Below are 17633 nucleotides of genomic sequence, written 5' to 3' on the forward strand. Positions count from 1 at the left end.
TAACTAATCAAATTCCACTTGCAGAGAGGAAAGGAACATGAGTAATATAAAAATGCTTTGACTGATAGAACGATTGATCTGTTTTGACAGGTACCACAGTTATATCCAGTGCTATATGAGTAAACAAACTATAAAATATTAATTATAAACAGTGGAGCAGCGGGGAATATCTCTCCTTGTCCTTTGTTCAAGCCTCTAGTTGCCAATTTAGGTTTCCTGGAGGAGATATATAACACATATTTACAAGTAGCATCCCACAATTGTGGACATTTAATATGCTTATTATAGCTGTGACTTATGATTAGTGTTCATTATTGACAGCAGATTCCTCTTTTATTTGGGACTTACAAAAATGAAATACATTACAAAACAAAAATTAAAATATGTTTTAAAATAATTATACAATTTTACAAGGAGGGACTGATCATCCTCTACAGAGCTTTCTCTTTCTGTCTTTTTTTGTCATACCATGAATCAATTCCTGAGAAACTATTAATCCCAAATATAGGATGTCACTTTATCTGTCTCATCTCCTTCATGTTGTTGGGATAGATTTGAGTACCAATTTATTTGAGTGAGTTCTTAGAACAATTCCTGTTCCTGACTCATGTGACAGTTTATACCAGAAGGACTTACATGAATAAAATTCGACTACATTTTGTTCTGTGGATGAAGAAGTCAGTCTAAAGTACAGTATGATTCATAAAACTTTTGCTAATATTAATAACATATTAAAAAGATGCCTACTTTCATTGCCATTATTAATTCCTGTTTCAGACCCTGTTCCCAGATAACTTCAGAGGGCTCTTTTAGTAACCAACAATTTGATAATAGTCTCAACCAGGAAAAGGTCAAGTTCCTACACATCTAACAGAGCATATTGTTATCTGGTGTTTGTTTCTAACAGCCTTGGGTTAAAAACTTCAAGCATCTTCCTTATTGTTTTGACTTTTTTTTTTTTTTTTTTTTCAGAAATATCCGGTATTTTTAGTTATTTCCCAGCTGATGTCAGATAGAATAAAAATTATGCACAGTGCCACTAGGTAAGAAGAATATTCTATGAAACCACCTTACACAAAAAGAAAATTATTGTTCCCCTTACATTATCTGTCATTATATATGCATGCCTTCAGGTATATATCCAACTGTTTTTGCACAGTTCCTTTGTTCTTGCCCACAGCTATTTTTATAGTTATTATTTTCATTAATCCATACATTCTGGCTGCCTGTGCATTACCTTTCCATAGTATCAAACCAACAGAGATGCCAGATTACAGTATAGCCTCGACTGAGGATCAAACTGAACATCACACGCCATACTTCCACTGAGTATGGCCAGCATGCTCATGAGATGTGCTATGACTGGATGCTGTTTGGCAGCTGTGATTACACAGTAGGTAAAGAAAACCCCTTCCTTGCAAATGAGCACTGATTGCACAGCAACATTGGCATGTCTCTCTGGGGGATTTGACCCCTCTATAACTTCAGGGAGAGAAGACATAGAGCTTTTCTGTATGGAGCCAGATTTTGGTAAAGGTTTTAATAGAAAGTAAAGAGTAAAATTTCTCATCACTTATTTGCCTGCATCTGCACAATTTTTTATCTTTACAAACTGAAATTTTTAAAATAAATTTCAATAGTATAGTTAGTTCTAATTTTAACTATTCTTGATTTAATAAAAAGAAAAAAGTAACTGAAATTTGAAACAGTACAGTAACAAAAACTTGCTGAAAATCCCAGTGCAACTGTATGCAGAGGCGTGTCCTTGATGTTTGCCTGATGAAAACAAAGATATTGATCTCACAGAGATTAAAATGTCTTCAAGACACTGGTGCATATGTACATTCATACTGTCCTAAAGAGCTCTCTGATGGACTGAAGGCTTGGAAAAATGGCAGCCAGATAAAATTCAGAGGAGAAACTGTGATGGTAGCTGCTATCTGGTGATGTAGTGATGGCTATTTGAATATCTAATCAGGTTTTCAGTATATGTAATTTTAAAATTTGGCTGCCACACTGACAACCACAGTTCCTTATATCTGTTTTAAAGCACCTTTGTGCTGAAATATCCTGGTAATCTCCCTGCCCAGCATTGCATTATCTGAGCTTTCTCTTCTGCTGGGGACAGGGAAGTGCAAAACATTACATCTTCTCTTTGGACAAAAGGGTTCATCAGCATTGCTTGAGACCCACAAAAGTCAGAAGAATTTTAAGAGAGTCCAGAATATGAAAAAACATTTTCTGGATATTTCAGGGATTTTGATGCTGAGTTACTCTAGCTCTAGCCTCAGGACAAATATAAACAACTTAAACTCTTTGCAACTACTTTAGCCTTCTTTTGGTCATCAAAATCAAACACGGCAGCAAAATTTTTGGGTTACAACACGAAAGAAAGTAATCTGTTTTCAGGACACAGGGTTACACACCTTGGTTTAAAAAAAATTGTTTACAGTTCCAGCCAGAAAGGAAACTATGAGAAAGTGAGATTATGACGCAAATGTTAATACAGCTGCAAGGCAATGAGTGCATGTTTAAAAACAATCATGTTGTAGGTACAGTAGATAAAGCATCAGTTTACATTACCATAATAGTAAAGCTAAGCTTTCCATAATCTTTATTAAAGCCTTGAAAACATATCTTGTAAAATTACACTGCTATTTTAAGGAATTTGTAAAAAATTCTCTAACAAGCAAATGAAAACAATCCCTTTTTTCTATTGTTTTGCAGTTAAATGTTTTTCCTGTTATGTTTTTTTTCCCTGCAGATATTTATCCCTAAAGACACATTCTCTTCAGATATAGTAGAAAACAAAGGAAACAGCAAGTTAGAAAAATACATTTAGAGCCTCATTAGAAGTTGTGTTAATTCTATATTTTTACATTAATTCAAATTAATTAGGAATAGATTTCCCAGAAAGCACAGACGGTGAGCAGTGGCCTAATTGCACAAAAGGAATTCTCAAGAATACTTTAAAATTTGACTTGAAAAGATTATGGAATTCCCTAATTATTCACAATAATCTGACTTTTAAAAGCACTAATGAGGATTCGAGTTCACTGAAAATCATATTAAATCACACTGTCACAATTTTACTAGTGTAAGTACAAGAAAGAGAAAATTATTTCATTTTTGACATATACAGACACTCCAAGAATCACAGCAAGCAGTTTGCTTCTTTTAGGTAAAGCTGCATGATAAACAAAGTCTAAACATTTCAAGTTAAAACCAGTAAAATTAGGTTTTTAAAAAAGTGAAGATTAGTGTTGTGAAGCAGAAAAATCCAAGATCTGCCACTTATGAAGAGGATTAACTTCTTATAATTTGATGTTTTTAAATGCCTTTTCCCTTCTCACATTTCTATGCCAAGTTTGAATATGCCTAGGATTGGAGTTGTGAATGAATGTTGACTTCCTTTTCATGCAGGAAGTTTTTGCATATTTTTGGTGCACCCACAATGACAAATAGTCCTCATATTCAGAGGCATTAAAAATCAGAATTTTTGATTAGGGTAGACATCATCTGGCTGGCTGCCTGTGTGACAAGATCACATATATCTTGCAGGGAATACTGCTAAACACAGAATAAGTGGACTGTTTTGCTGAATGTGATATAAATGGACTGCTAAAGACTACCCTTTTTTTCTCATTCTATTTTTCTCTGCATTACCAGCATTTTTCTTAGCAAAAGGTTGTTAGCTTAGTTTGGGGTATTTATTCTTTTTTTTCTCTTTCTTCGTTTTTTTGTTGTTGGTTTTTTTTTTTTTTTTAAGCCCATCCTCACCCTTGCTCTTTTATTCACTTGGGCAAAAGCCAACTGGACTATACATGACTACAGATGATAAAGACATCCACAGAAAGTGTTCAAGGTCAGGTTGGATGGGGATTTGAGCAATCTGGTCTAAGGAAGGTGTCCCTGGCCTTGTCAGGGGTGCTGGAACTAGACAATCTTTAAGGTCCCTTCCAGCCCGTACTATTCCATGATTCTGAGCAGCCAGTTGTCCTAATAAGCAGAGAAAAGCCAGGTGGGAGGCTGTACGGTGCATTTTTAAGATTGTCATATGCTGACCTAAAACCTCACTACTGCCAAAAGAGACAACTCTGACCTGCTTCCTGCCTTTGGCCACCTTTTTCCACTGCCTGCCCTGTATTAGCCATGAAAATTTTCTAGCCAAATGGCAAATTGAAAATGGCATGAAGACCAAATCAAATTAATCTGAATCATAGACTAAGTGTATATTGACCAGCATCCACAGAGATGGCAGCAGTAAGAGTCAGCAGATGAGGATGCTATTGGGCTCACACATCCCCTTTGCTGGCAGCATGGTTCTGTACATGGCACCTTATGACAGAACTGTGACTCCTATGGAGAGCAGTGCAAGGTTATATCACTGCTGCTCTGCAAACTCAATTTGGAGGGTGTAGCCAGAAGGAAAGATGCAGGGACAGGAGTAAGTAGCTGAAGTGAGTAGGACAGAAATGTCTATTTAGACTAGTAATGCACCTGAACAAAAGTCAATAAAAATACACCTTCAGAGCATGAGCCCTACTGGCAGGAAAGAAAAAAATAAAACTGCTCTCCAAAGCTAAAGAGAGAGAAGTTAATAATTCAATATTTCTTCAAATTTTGCTTTGCAAGATACACTGCTGCTATGAACCTTTCCTGGCTAGAAATCAAATATCAAGTCTCACCCTTTCAAGAGAAGCACGAGGCTTCAGAACGTTGGATTCAACCACCTTGGTGTGCCTTGTGAGAATGTCTAAGCGAGAGCACAGTTACACATGCAGGTTGAAAGTAGGGGGAACACAAATTATCTCTACTGTCCAAATTTTCTCTACCGTTCAAATTTTTAAGGCAATTACTCTCATTATCATAAATATACTCTTATTTATTTATTATGTATTTATTTCAACTGCATCTCCTGTTAAAAATTCCATTTTCCATTAATATGCAACTGATAACCAACCAGTTCTCTAATGTTTTCACTTTGAGAAGTATCTGGAAATGGGATGAACATGCTAGACCTTGATTTCACTGGTGTAAAACCAAGAGAAGTTGTGTTTCCCTGACTGCCTCCTCACTTCATCAGACAATTTCACAAAATCTTGAAGGCTTTATTCCCCTTTCACTCAATGTTTACGCACTTAAATTTCACTTGACCTTATTTAATTCCTGATTCTATATAAATTCAGACACAACTTTTGGGAAAAGAAAAAAAATAACAGGCCATGGCTCCTCTCCAATGCCAAGAGAGAGGTAGGCAGTTACAGAAACCTGGAATGACTGCAGTGAGAAGAACCAGAGAGTATGCTATTGTTTTTACACTATATGTTAACTGGGGCTCAAATCCTGAAACGTGGTTCGCTTTCCTGCACAAAGTACACCAGCTGTTTCAGGTGTAGGAACCAAATTTATGCTGACAGTCGATCATAGTTTGCCAGTCATTAACAAATAGTACCTATGTCATTTTCTGCACAAATTACTATAATTACTGACAGCAGCACAAGTTTCACCTCCTAATAATGCAAATGAAAAGCATTTGTTCGTGTAGATGTGCACACCAAGATCCACCTTAGTTATTACTTTTTGATGTTAATTTTTTTAAGTCTTTGTACTATGTTAAGCTTTGTTTTTCCTTCCATTTTTCTGATTAATTTTTGAAATCTACAGACTTGACACAGGAGAAAACTATGCCAATTCAGGAAGACATGCTATTTGCTTTCCATAACATTAGGTGATATATCTTTAAGTACAGCTGGGTCACTGCTTTCTAAGTTGAATGACTCTTCTAGAAAAATATTTAATAATTTGTCACCAATAAAATGGAGACAGAAGGAGCAGTCTGTCAGTTTGGGATCTGTTTAACAACCATATATGTCAGGGACAGACTCATCAGTTTTTTTTATTCATCTTCCATCTGACGAGGGGAATTTAACATTTATCTTCTTATCCCTGTTACAAAGCTGAACAGAAATGCTTTATTGAAAAGCTCTCTGCCAATTATGTTTAAACTTGAAAACGCAAAATGAAATCAAATTTTGTCTTGTAGCCTCTTATCTATTTGCAATCAGCCCATAAATAATCTGTCATGCATTCACTTATTTCCTTCTTAAAAAAACAGAGAAATCACGGCACAAATGTACAAGTAATTTTGCTTTTTTATGTAAGGCAATTTACAGAGTCCCAATCTTAAAAGTTTACAGGTATATAAATGATACAGAGAAAGAGAAGAGATGGTGCTTATTGAACAGAAGAAATAAGAAGACACTCTGAAAATGGATTCATGAGTCATTGCCCTTTCCTTTGATTCTTTTTGTCACCCTGAAACTGTAGTTCAGTCTACTGATAATTCTGTCTTACGGCACCTTAGGAAACAAAGTGAAATGAAAATGTTTTATTTGCTGGTGAGAAGCACCCTATACTCTCACAGAGTAAATTGGCTAAAATCAGACACCTGTACCTTTCTAAGAAAGATGAGGACAGACTTTTTAGTAGGGCCTGCAGTGACAGGACAAGGGGTAATGGTTTTAAACGAAAAGAGGGTAGATTTAAAATAAACATAAGGAAGAAAATTTTTATGATGCGGATGGTGAAACACTGACACATGTTGCCCAGATGTGGTGGATGCCCCATCCCTGGAAAAATTCACGATCAAATTAGATGGGGCTCTGAACAACCTGATCTAGTTGAAGATGTTCTTACTCACTGCAGGAGGGTTGGGACTAGATGAAATTTAAAGCTCTCTTCCAACTCAATATGATGCTATGACTTCTCAGAAATTATGCCAAATATTTGCTAAGGGAATTGTACTCTATTATATGTAAATAAAAAGATAATGTGAACCCATATTTGAAACAGAAATACAGATTTTTTTTCAGACTGGTCCCAGACTATGAAAGATGTTCTAAGAGCTTGTGTTTAACAAAATTGAGACTCAGAATATAATACTTAAATGCGATTATTCAAGCCTGAGTTACACTACAGATATTCTTTACGTAAGAGTTTCCCTGGTATTTTTTATCAGGGGTCTTAATGAGATATAGTATAACACAAGACTCTGCTATTAGTCCCTCGAGGGGTTCCACCTAGAAGGGGTATTAACATGTAATAACACCCTTTGGTGAAGAACCAGCCACCCATCTGATCAAATTGCTCCTAAGGAGCATGATCCTGGCTTGAGCAACAGAAAAGCTGAAAACACTTTGAAAAGAGAAATACAGATTAAGACTGCAGATTATCTGTTCTAATATTCATTAATATCTTCACATGAGCAGAAGTTTCTTTTCCAAAATATTTTATCCCTCCTTGACAAAATTAAAGTAAAATAGACAGAAAATGAAAAATATTCGATTGCTGCTGAGGACAGGCAAAGAAAATATTTAGATTTTTTTTTTTTTGTCTGAAAGATACACTCTTTATTTCTGCAGGTGCAGGATTTAAATAGCCCTACGCCTACTGTTTGTCTTCATACTGCAGTGAAATGAGAAAATTATGTCATGGCCTCCGAATCTGGGGACTGGAAGAAACTCAATGGATCATTTGCCTTCTCAATCTGAGGCAGGACCAACTATAGTTGCATCAGGCCTAAAAAGTGGCTGTCTGGCGCACCCTGGTATTTCCCATGCTACAGATCTGATGTCCTGCCTGGTAATCTATCACATCGCAATCCTCACTTCTCCTAAATCCAGTACAAATCTTGCTTATTATTTGTCAATAAATTTTGTTTCATACCCTCCCAAAGGAGCACAAAGAGCAAACTCACTCTTCAAAGACATGCTGCAAGGCAAGAAGATTGTTGTTAGGCGCCCATAAAATGCTCCCCTCTCCCCTCCCCCGCCCCCCCCCTTAGTCTTTGGTATTTCAGATAAATGACTTCCCATCACTCATTTATTCATAGTAGGATAGGTTTTCTAAATGTCTGATCATTTTTACTGCTTTCCCCTGGAGTCCCACCAACTGGCATACACCGTTCTTGAAGTGAAAAGCTCAAAGCTTTACTTCTGAAGGATGAAAGGAATGCTCCTGTGTCTTATAAACCATACCTCAATTTATAAAACCCAGTATAGTATTTGAATGTTTCATCACAGCAGGATGCACAACAGACGAGATGTTACAGCTAACAAAGATCTAGATATTCTTCTACAGGATCCTTTTCCCAACAGTTTTCCGTTAACTGTTTAGCAGATTATGTGGTTATTTCTGCTGAAAGCACCTTGCAGTTGTCCCTGCTGAATTACATCTTTGTTTTTTCAGACCATTTTCAGTGTTAAACCCTCCCAGCATATGGAGTTATCTGAGAAAAATGTGGAAGAGGTGCAAAACAGAAGTATGGCCTCTTCCGGTAATTGTTACTCTTCAAACATTTTCTGGATGCTTATAATTGATTTCCTACTTGTTCCAGTATTCATCTGGGGTTCTGAAAGTAAACTGATGTCTTTACAGTCCCTTGACTCCTTCAGTGAAGATGAGTTTTGTGCTTACTCTTTCCAGTTTTTCACCTTACCTTCTCCACACAGGTGTCCAAGCCAACCATCATCAGCACTCACATTTCATCAGACAAATTATGGTGGTCTGTGATCAGGACCATCAGGACCCACGAGTGTATGAATATCTAACTTCTTTAAATGCTGCCAGACCTATTGCTTCTTATGAGGCTGAGGTCTTGTCCTCTTTGTTTATGGTTTTAATCGCGATAGCAACCTTATCAGAGATGACCTTTCTGTGAAAACTGATGCTAGCAAAACGGTAGGCACTTTTCATACCTTGTCTTGAAAGCACCTATAATCTCAACGTTTCTCTGTAACTACAAAGTATACCTCTAAAACTACAACCCTGCAATACAGAGGGGATCTGATTTGCTATAATAGTTATTTAAAAGTATAATTTAGAAATAACTTTCAGAAATTTAGAAATTAGACACATCTGATCTGCAGACTATGGATAAGATTTACCCCCGGCCTACCATTTACACTCAGTTCATTTGTCAATTACAGTACGTAAAATGTAAATGTGCCTACAATAAACAACTTTACTAAATTATTTACTGTAATTTTATGTTTTCTTATTTCCGTTCTCTCTGTTGAAGTGGATAATATGTCTTTCTATTAATTTCATAAGACATCTTACAAATCTTCTGCACAAGAAACAAAACAAAAAAAAAACAAAATACAGTTTTAAGAAAGAAAACTCTGTTATGTCCTTATTTGCAACTATCATTTTCCAAAATAAACACATTCAGCATGTATTGAGGATATTGTTCTTTTTGCTTATGGAACATATCTTTATCATATCCTAAAGACTTTTTGCGTCATTAAACCCTTTTTTACATCTCATACAGCTCTAGGATCTTGCTTTGCAACTGTTTCTAACCAATAATGATAGCGCAATTTTTTTCCTAAGGAATCCAAGAGCAGGTTTTTTATTTGTTCATATAAATTATGACTCAAAATTCAGAAGCCAGCATCCCAGGTAATGAAGACAGAGCTTCATGCTTTAGGAATATTTTGGATATACTATCTATTGTTTCCAGTTTCATGTAGGTTCCCTCCACAGATTTTTCAAGCTTTCAGAGTTGCATTTTTTCTCAGAAATTAGCCACTAAAGATACAATCATTAAGCTATTCTTTGCCTTTCTCACATAAAGACAGCCAAAATCTGCCCTGGAGGAGGTCACAGTAATTCTTTTCATCTACCAAGCACACCAAATGTTTTATGTTGAGAAAAATATATCAACTTGTCATTGGCCCAAGTGGCAGAATCTCTGAATGAAAAAACCTTGAGTCTCTGCAAGCAAAGAAAAAGAAGTGATGCTCTCTCATAAATCAATGGTTTTACTGCTCACTCAAAAGAAGAAGAGTTAAAGAGCAGTTGTCTATGTGTCAGGGAGCACAAGCCTTTGGCACAGCAAGACTATACTTTGCTTCTGGAAGAAGCTTGATCTCATTTGGTCTGCAATACAGGAACCTCTGCTACATGTCAAAAATCAGCTGCCCTTTGTACACATCTCTGATGCAACACATGCAGTACCAGAAGGGTTGTGCATTGGAGTCCCAGAGCCTGGACTTGGTCTCATATCTTATGACAGCACAATTAGAAAGTATGGTCACCTGCACAGACTCTGTGTTTCATGTCAAACAGCAAAAGTTCTTCCACCTAAACTCTAAAAAATAGCTGTCATTTCTAGGAATACTAATACAGTGTTTAAAGAAACTAAACAAACAACACTCCCCCTCAACTGATGAAGGCAAAGTAGTTTTTCAAAGCTCTTGGATCAAAGTTCTAAAATAACAAATAGCAAGTTAAAGTTAAAAGACTATAGGGAACTTCTTTTTGACAAGTGTAGTATTTTTTTGTTTCATTAATACTGAAAATAAAATGAGGATGACAGACCCACAGAAAGGACTAGGATATAGTATTGGAAATAGATGAATGACTACTTGCAATTAGTCACTTTGATGTCCAGCTACTGACTAAGCCAGCTATACCCTTCAGATGTTCAGAGATGCTTTAATGTAACTCTTTCCTTTTTTTTTTCCTCCAACTAGTGGAAACAAAAGTAAAATATTGAAAATCTAGAATATTGTTTTAAAATAGGTTGCAGAGTGATATTTAATTTACAATATCACTTGAATCTTTAAAGCTTCACCCAGCTTTGTGTCTTCACTATGATTAAAATCTGTAATGCCTTTTTCAGAAGATTTAAAATGCTGACTGTCTGCCTGTGCTTAGGATTACAAGAAAAAGAAGACAAGAAAAGAAGAAAAATGAAGAGCTACAGCTCCCCAAGCTATAAAAATTTAATTAAATACAATTTATTCTTTTAAAGGTGCTTTTCATGGCAACGCAATATTTTCCTCATGTGTGTTGTCTTCTAGACAACAGATTTCTTGAGAAAGATCTGGACATCTAAAATCTATCAAGAAGACAGAACGTGCTACACAGATAATTAACTGAACAATAAAAGATGTAACCACTGCTCTGTAATTTCACTTGACTAATTTGCACATTTGGCTTTATATTAAAAAAGGATAAAGCTCTCCAAAAAAGGAAACATGGGGACTTTCAGACTACTCAGGTGCAAACAACAGATGTTGTGTCAATGAATGTATTCCACATAGGAGACTGAAGCCTTAATATATCTTCTGTTGCATCAGGATGTCACAACAGGCTCCAGCAATAGCTGTCATATAACTGTTTATTTATTAAAGTGATGCAAGATCAGGCAGAATAATTCTTTAAAATTTACCTGAGAAATTTAAAACAAGGATCAGATAGGTAGTGAAAAAAGGCCAGGACAACTGCCACTCCCTAGGAAATTCTCACTGCTCTACTAAGAAAACGGAAAAGAGATGTTGGCCTCCTGTCTACAGGAAGACTTCTTTCCACACTCAGCACAGTAGTTTAGCAAATGATGCCATTGTCCTTTCTCATCTTTTGATTTATTGTGTATCTGGAAATACTGATGAGACAATTAACACTCTACTGCACTGTCTGCTGCATCTCCTTCCTCTCTTATGTTGATCTGATGAAAACAGCTATGGCAAACATAATGAAAGAGATCTTCTCTAACTCCCCTTTTAACTCTTACACGGCAGTCTGGAATGTGGAGGGAAAGGATGAAACTATTCTCTGACACAGAATTTCCAATCTAAAGAAATAAAAGAGTACAAAGGCATGCTATAATGATAAAACTACTGTATTACATTTAGTCAAGAGAAAACTTTAGAATTGAAAAAGAAGTTGGCCAAGATCTATTGTGAACTTGTCATAGTGTTAGGAAAAAAAGTGACCCAAAAAAAAAAGGCAGCACTTAGCGGTGGAGACAAGTTCTTGGGATTTTTAAAAATTACATAGAGAAAAAGGAAGCAGTGTCAAATAGAATCCCAATGCACACACATCACAGTTTTTCATACAAGCACAAGACAAAAGATGTTCCAACAAACTTTTCAGCAGTGTGCTGGAGATCATTGTGTAGCGGGGAAATCCATTTAGCAAGCAAGTTCCTTTGAAGCATTTCCACAAGGACTGGATAAATCAAATACAGAATTTTTAAATGATCTGCTTTATTGTCACCCAGAAGGACGCCACATGAGCCAAAGCTGGAGATGCATCCATTACTTATCCAACAGCTAAGCATAGAAATTAAAAGCCCTTTCTCTCTATATGAGTAGAGGAAGTGAACAAAGAAAAATAAACATCTTTCTCCCCTCAAATTTCCAGAGAAAAGTTACAGAGTTAAACCCACTAAAGTGACAAGAAAAGCATGGGGGGAATCTAGTAAGCCAAGCTCTCAATTCTCAGCAAAAATCACAGAACTAACTTTGACCACAGCAAAAGGATCAACACTTTATGACAGAATGCTAAAAACTAAGGTAACACCGGTATACCATATTTCTTGTTTCTATTCAGAGATGGTGAAACTATCTAGGCAATAATAATAATAGAAATAGGAAAATAATAGAAAATTCCTACCTAATTCAGAAAGGACAAGCACAGAGGATTTTGTCAGTTGAAACGTCAATGATCTACATAGCTCTAAAGCTGATTGAATTTAGTCTGACGTGACAACAATTTCATAGCACCCTCTTCTGCCATTTAACTCCAATTGTAACAAACAAGATGACAGATTCCTTTCTCCACTGAAAACAAAAAGCAACCTGCCAAAGCTTATTTTTCTTGAAACAAAATCTCCAGCTAGTTGGCATCCAAGCCTACCTGCACATCCCTTTCCCTGTGCTGCTGCCTTTGCTCTACTGCATCCACAGTTCATTAAGATGAAGTGTATTCTGCTGAAGCTGCCTCATCAGTAAGTATTGCTGAAGCAATTTAGTAATGATCTTAATGCATAGTGCTGGATTTTTATAGCCATCTCAATTGGCTATTAAAATACAGCACTGCACTTTGAAATTGCTACTGCACCACTTCAGAAATAGTTAGCATGATGGAGCCACAGAAAGCACTGTTCATTTCAGTGGAAACCTCACACTTCGTGAATGATTTCTGGAAAATGATGCTTAAAATCTACTATGAGATTAGATGTTCGTTTTGCATATGAACACGGGATTCTTAAGAGCTAAATGGTTTCAAGGGAAAAACAAAAAAACCCCACGTATATAAAATTGCTGCACAATCTTCCAAGTCATGTTATTTATTTCTTTACTGCCAATGGAAAAAGGCAGTTAAATACCGAGGAAAATCATAGTTATGAAAATAAAAGACTTAAACAAGTAATATCCTGCAGCTCACAGGACAGCTCCAGTTTTAGGTGAGAAAACCAGCCAGAAGGAACACTTTTGAATTCAATTTGAAATTGTTAAAAAATCCTTGTTGATTTGGAAAATAGTTTCTTTAATGATTGACTATTAATCTCCAAAGACAGTTGAATTGATCTGATGTGACAACAATTCGATTCCACCACCGCCTGCCATTTAGTTGCAACTCTAACAAAAACTGTGACAGATTTACATTCTTTCTCCACTAAAGACAAAAAGACTGTAGCCAAAGCCTGATACACTAGAGGAGCCACTCTAATAACAATAACTACAGTTTTGTGAAATTCTATACAAGCACTACTTCAAAAATGGAAGGAACCACTTCACAGAATGAATGTTTTTTTAAGAAATACTTCACATGTAGTAATTTATAAAGATGAGATAACGAGTCTATAGTGACCAAAGGCAGATAATACATTTAATATTTTATTTGTACCGTAAAGCAGAATATGATAATAGCAGCTGTATGCAAATATCATCACTTAAATTAAAGAAGAATGTCCTCAGTCTGCAAAATATGAAGGTGCAGACATAACCTATCAAATCTTCCCCATCAGGCACTGGCAATACAAATGTGTCAAAATATTGCTGAAAAACAGCAAAGTCTTTAATAGCACTATCATGGAACTTTCTAATTTTATGAGTTCCAAGAGAATACAATTTTCATGCGATAAACTATTAGATACTCACATATTCCTACATTAGGCAATACTAGCCTGCAGGGAAGTCATGCTTTTTAGTGATGTTAACTTATAAATGATGGCTTTGAGTCACTATCTTAAAATTGGAAAATTATGTATTAGTGCTTGATGGAGCACTTTCTGCTAATTGGATGAAATGTGAGTCCCTTCAAGCAAAGACATTTAACAAAAAACAGTAATTTACTTTCAACTGTGGTGGTTTTCTATTTATACCTGTAGTAAGTGACAGTGTTACAGTAAGATGAAGTGAAGGACTTAAATTTGAGTTAACAACTGAAATAGTTTGTTAAATCTAGGTTTGAGAAAGTTTGCCTACTTCCTCATTTTATACAGCTCTCTTTTTTTAAGTTGCCCCATTTTTCTCTGTTTTAGGGTTAGGGTTAGAGTTAGATCAGGATTCACAATAAAGCTCACAGCACAAAAGAGAACACTGAAAACCAGAAGTAAATTCACAGTTGGTAAGATCATGACTGAAATTCTTAAAAGACCATAAGAAAGGGTTTTAGGTACTGTTCAAACTGTGAAAAAACAATTTTGTTTAAAACACTTTGGACCTAACAAAACATTTTTTAGCACGAAATAAAAAATGTTTGGAAGGTTACAAGTGATCATAAGTTAAGAAATTATCTGCCTAACTTGCCATAAAAACCCCTATTCCCACATGCTACAGATTGCTAGGCTGTATTTAGTATCTCTTAAATTAGAGAAAATAGACCACTAAAGTAGTAGAAGTGATAGCTATATCAATAAAAAAATATGTATCATGACCAGTCTGAAGCAAGCACTTGCAAGCAGTTTTCAAACAGTAAGATCTGAAAGCTCACACTGAAAGCAGCAGTTGTAAGATTTTTTAAATAAAAACAACTCTCTGTTCTGCTATTTTGAATTGAACACTTTTTTTTAGCAGACATTTTGAAATATACATAATTCTACTCTACTTTTTTAACTATTTCAGTTGTCACTGCAAGCTGGGATACTATATAGGCAACAGAACACAAGATTTTTCCAAGTCATCAATCCAAACTAAAATATGTCTACTTCTATGAAAAAGAATTATGAACCTCTCGGAAGCTACAGACAGTAATGGACTAGAGAACATTTCAGGAACAATTCAAGATAAATCTACAGTGAAATCATACCTTATACTGATGGTGAAAATCTCTGCCTCTTCTCAAGAAAATTGCATAACTAATCAGAGGCTTAAAAAATACACTACTTAAATATACGGATTCTTAGTGTAGTAAGAAAGCTTCATTACCAGTCAGTGACTTTATTCAGTGTCATCAAGAATAAAAAAAATAGTTGTGTGAAAAGGAGATCTACCATGTGCTGCAGAGCCGCTTCAGTCCAGCACAGAAAACAATAAAATGGAAACTTTGGAACTGGTTATGCCCAATGACTTCATCTAACATTTAGACAGATATATATAACTCTCAAAATAAATGAACATTATGCCCTTTATATTAACCCCATTTTATTTTTGAGTAGTTTATTGAGATGTCCTGTTTAGGAGCTTAGTCTTCGCTGATTAAAAAGAAAATTAAGATAAGGAGAATAGCCATCCAGAGGGAGATACAAAATTGGGCTGAACAGGGCTTAAGAGACACATTAATACCCAATTTAGAGCTCCAAAATATAATAACACTTCAAATGGATTAAAAGTTTTGATATGGCCCCAATTCTGAGAGCAGAAACAGAAGAGAAAAAAGTGCCCCCAAATATTTTTTGTTAAGTGCCCAAAGCTGGATGGGGTGAACCTGATGAGAATGTATTACTGACTGAATTCATTTGGAATGAACAAAAATCATGCTTACAAAAAAGTGACATAGCTGCTACTCTGTCCAGAGCCTTTCCAGCTAAATTGCAGTGAACAACAGGGGAGCAAACATCAAATGAAGCAACTCCTTGAACTCCTTTATATTTCAGGAAAAGACATGTAACCATGAATTCAAGTTCTACCAGCCAAAATTAACTGCATTTCAGAATTTGAGAGGTCAACAAGGTCAGGTGCAATTTAAGCTACAAGAGATGTTAAGCATCAAGTTTGAAATGGATGTCTTTTCATTGTCTTAATTACCTTTTGGTCCTTTGAACAACTTGATCTCTACCACGGTCTCCAGTATAGGTCTTCTTCGACGAACATACAATCGTACTATGGAGCCAGCCTCTTTTAGGGCCTCTACAGCTTTGCTGTGTGAGACTTCAGACACGTCGACCTCGTTCACTCGCAAGATGCAATCGTTGACCCTACAAGAAAAACAAATATACTCAATGCTTCAGCCGTTACTTTGGACAGAACAGAGTTTTGTCAGTAGTGCTGTAAAATGAAGAATACTTCATTGGGAAATCTGCCAGACTTAATGCAATATGCTTCATAAGCAATGAGACAGAAATAGAACACTTAGTCCTTCCAAAAGACATCCCTGATTCAAATTGAAGTCTACCTCATCACTCACACTTACCATCCTCCTTCATAAATTGGGGTTAGATCCACTAGAGTGATAGAAATGAGTAATAAACAACTTGTCTTTACAGACTTCATTGAAACAGTTTTTACTAAACAATAATTGATTTAAAACACTCATGCTTGCATGTTATTACCACCGTGGTTGCTCTTAAGGAAATCTCATGGTTTAATACAAAGAATTCCAAGTTGTCAAAGTAAAAATGCTGTCCTACAAAAAGCAGACACTTTAAAAGAGAATGCTTCATGCTAAGTAATTTAAGTTTCATTCTTTATGTTTCCAACACTGACTGAAGGCTACAAGACCTGCCGTATGGTAATATCTTTTTTTTTTCACAGAATACTAGTAAAATTCCCTCATAGCCTTACTTTGAGCATTTGCTACATTATCTGAAGATGAACATATAATCATCCTCAAAATGTCCTGGTTAGATGGAGTTGTGTTCTCCTTATCTGACAAATTTGTCCTAGTTGGAAAGGAAATCTAAAACTTTAGAGCAGTAAAATCCATCTCTAAAGCAGCAGGCTAATGACTTATCTACTGAGTCATCTTTTCTGTGCAAACGAGAGCAAGTGAGAAGAGCAAATTTCAAAGAATTAGATGAATTGAAACTCTATTGTTCTTGTGCAGTACATTTATTGTGAGATGCCTCTAAGTATTTTGGGTACAGAAGAAAAAGGCATATGTAAATGAATGTGTTGTTCTGCATGTCTGAAAGGACAATCAGTGAAGCAAATATGGGCTACTAAAAGTATTCCATTTACGCTACATTTCTATATAAAAAAATCAGCTATTGAATGTTACTCTTCAAAACGAGAATACTTGAACTGGTTAGCACATGGAGGGAGAATGAAGCCTTACCAAAAGTTTATCAGAACTCTTGAGAATTTAGGATGGATTTTTGTCATGTTCTATTTAAAACAAAACCAAATCAAAACAATAAAAAGACCACAATTATTTAAAATTGGTCAGACTTGGAAAGGACACAAAACTGATGCTTCCCTTCTAAGAGAAACTACTATATTGCTAAGTTTCCAATTTTCATTCACTGGTTGGGTTTGGTGGTTTCCCCGAATGCCAGAAGTACTCATTTTCCAAATGTTTAATTGTGAGGTTTGTCTTTCAAACTAATAAGCACTCTAACACAAATTGCTTTTTTTCTTGTAAATAAATTATGAGTACATTCTGCATGTATTCAT

General features: G+C 35.7%; 1 protein-coding gene across 23 annotated transcripts in view; it reads right to left on the reverse strand.

Moving 5' to 3' along the window:
• Window positions 1-17633, reverse strand: part of DLG2 (discs large MAGUK scaffold protein 2) — a 995087-nt gene that overhangs the window by 292464 nt on the left and 684990 nt on the right. For all 23 annotated transcript variants that reach the window (XM_039378618.1, XM_039378625.1, XM_039378621.1 and 20 more), the window contains one exon: window positions 16047-16216. In XM_039378618.1, coding sequence (XP_039234552.1) covers window positions 16047-16216 — 170 coding nt within the window. The remainder of the gene's footprint in view (window positions 1-16046; window positions 16217-17633) is intronic.

Source organism: Pipra filicauda, unplaced genomic scaffold (assembly GCF_003945595.2).
Source record: "Pipra filicauda isolate LSUMZ 115617 unplaced genomic scaffold, ASM394559v2 scaffold141_size4267151_pilon, whole genome shotgun sequence".
NCBI lineage: Eukaryota > Metazoa > Chordata > Aves > Passeriformes > Pipridae > Pipra > Pipra filicauda.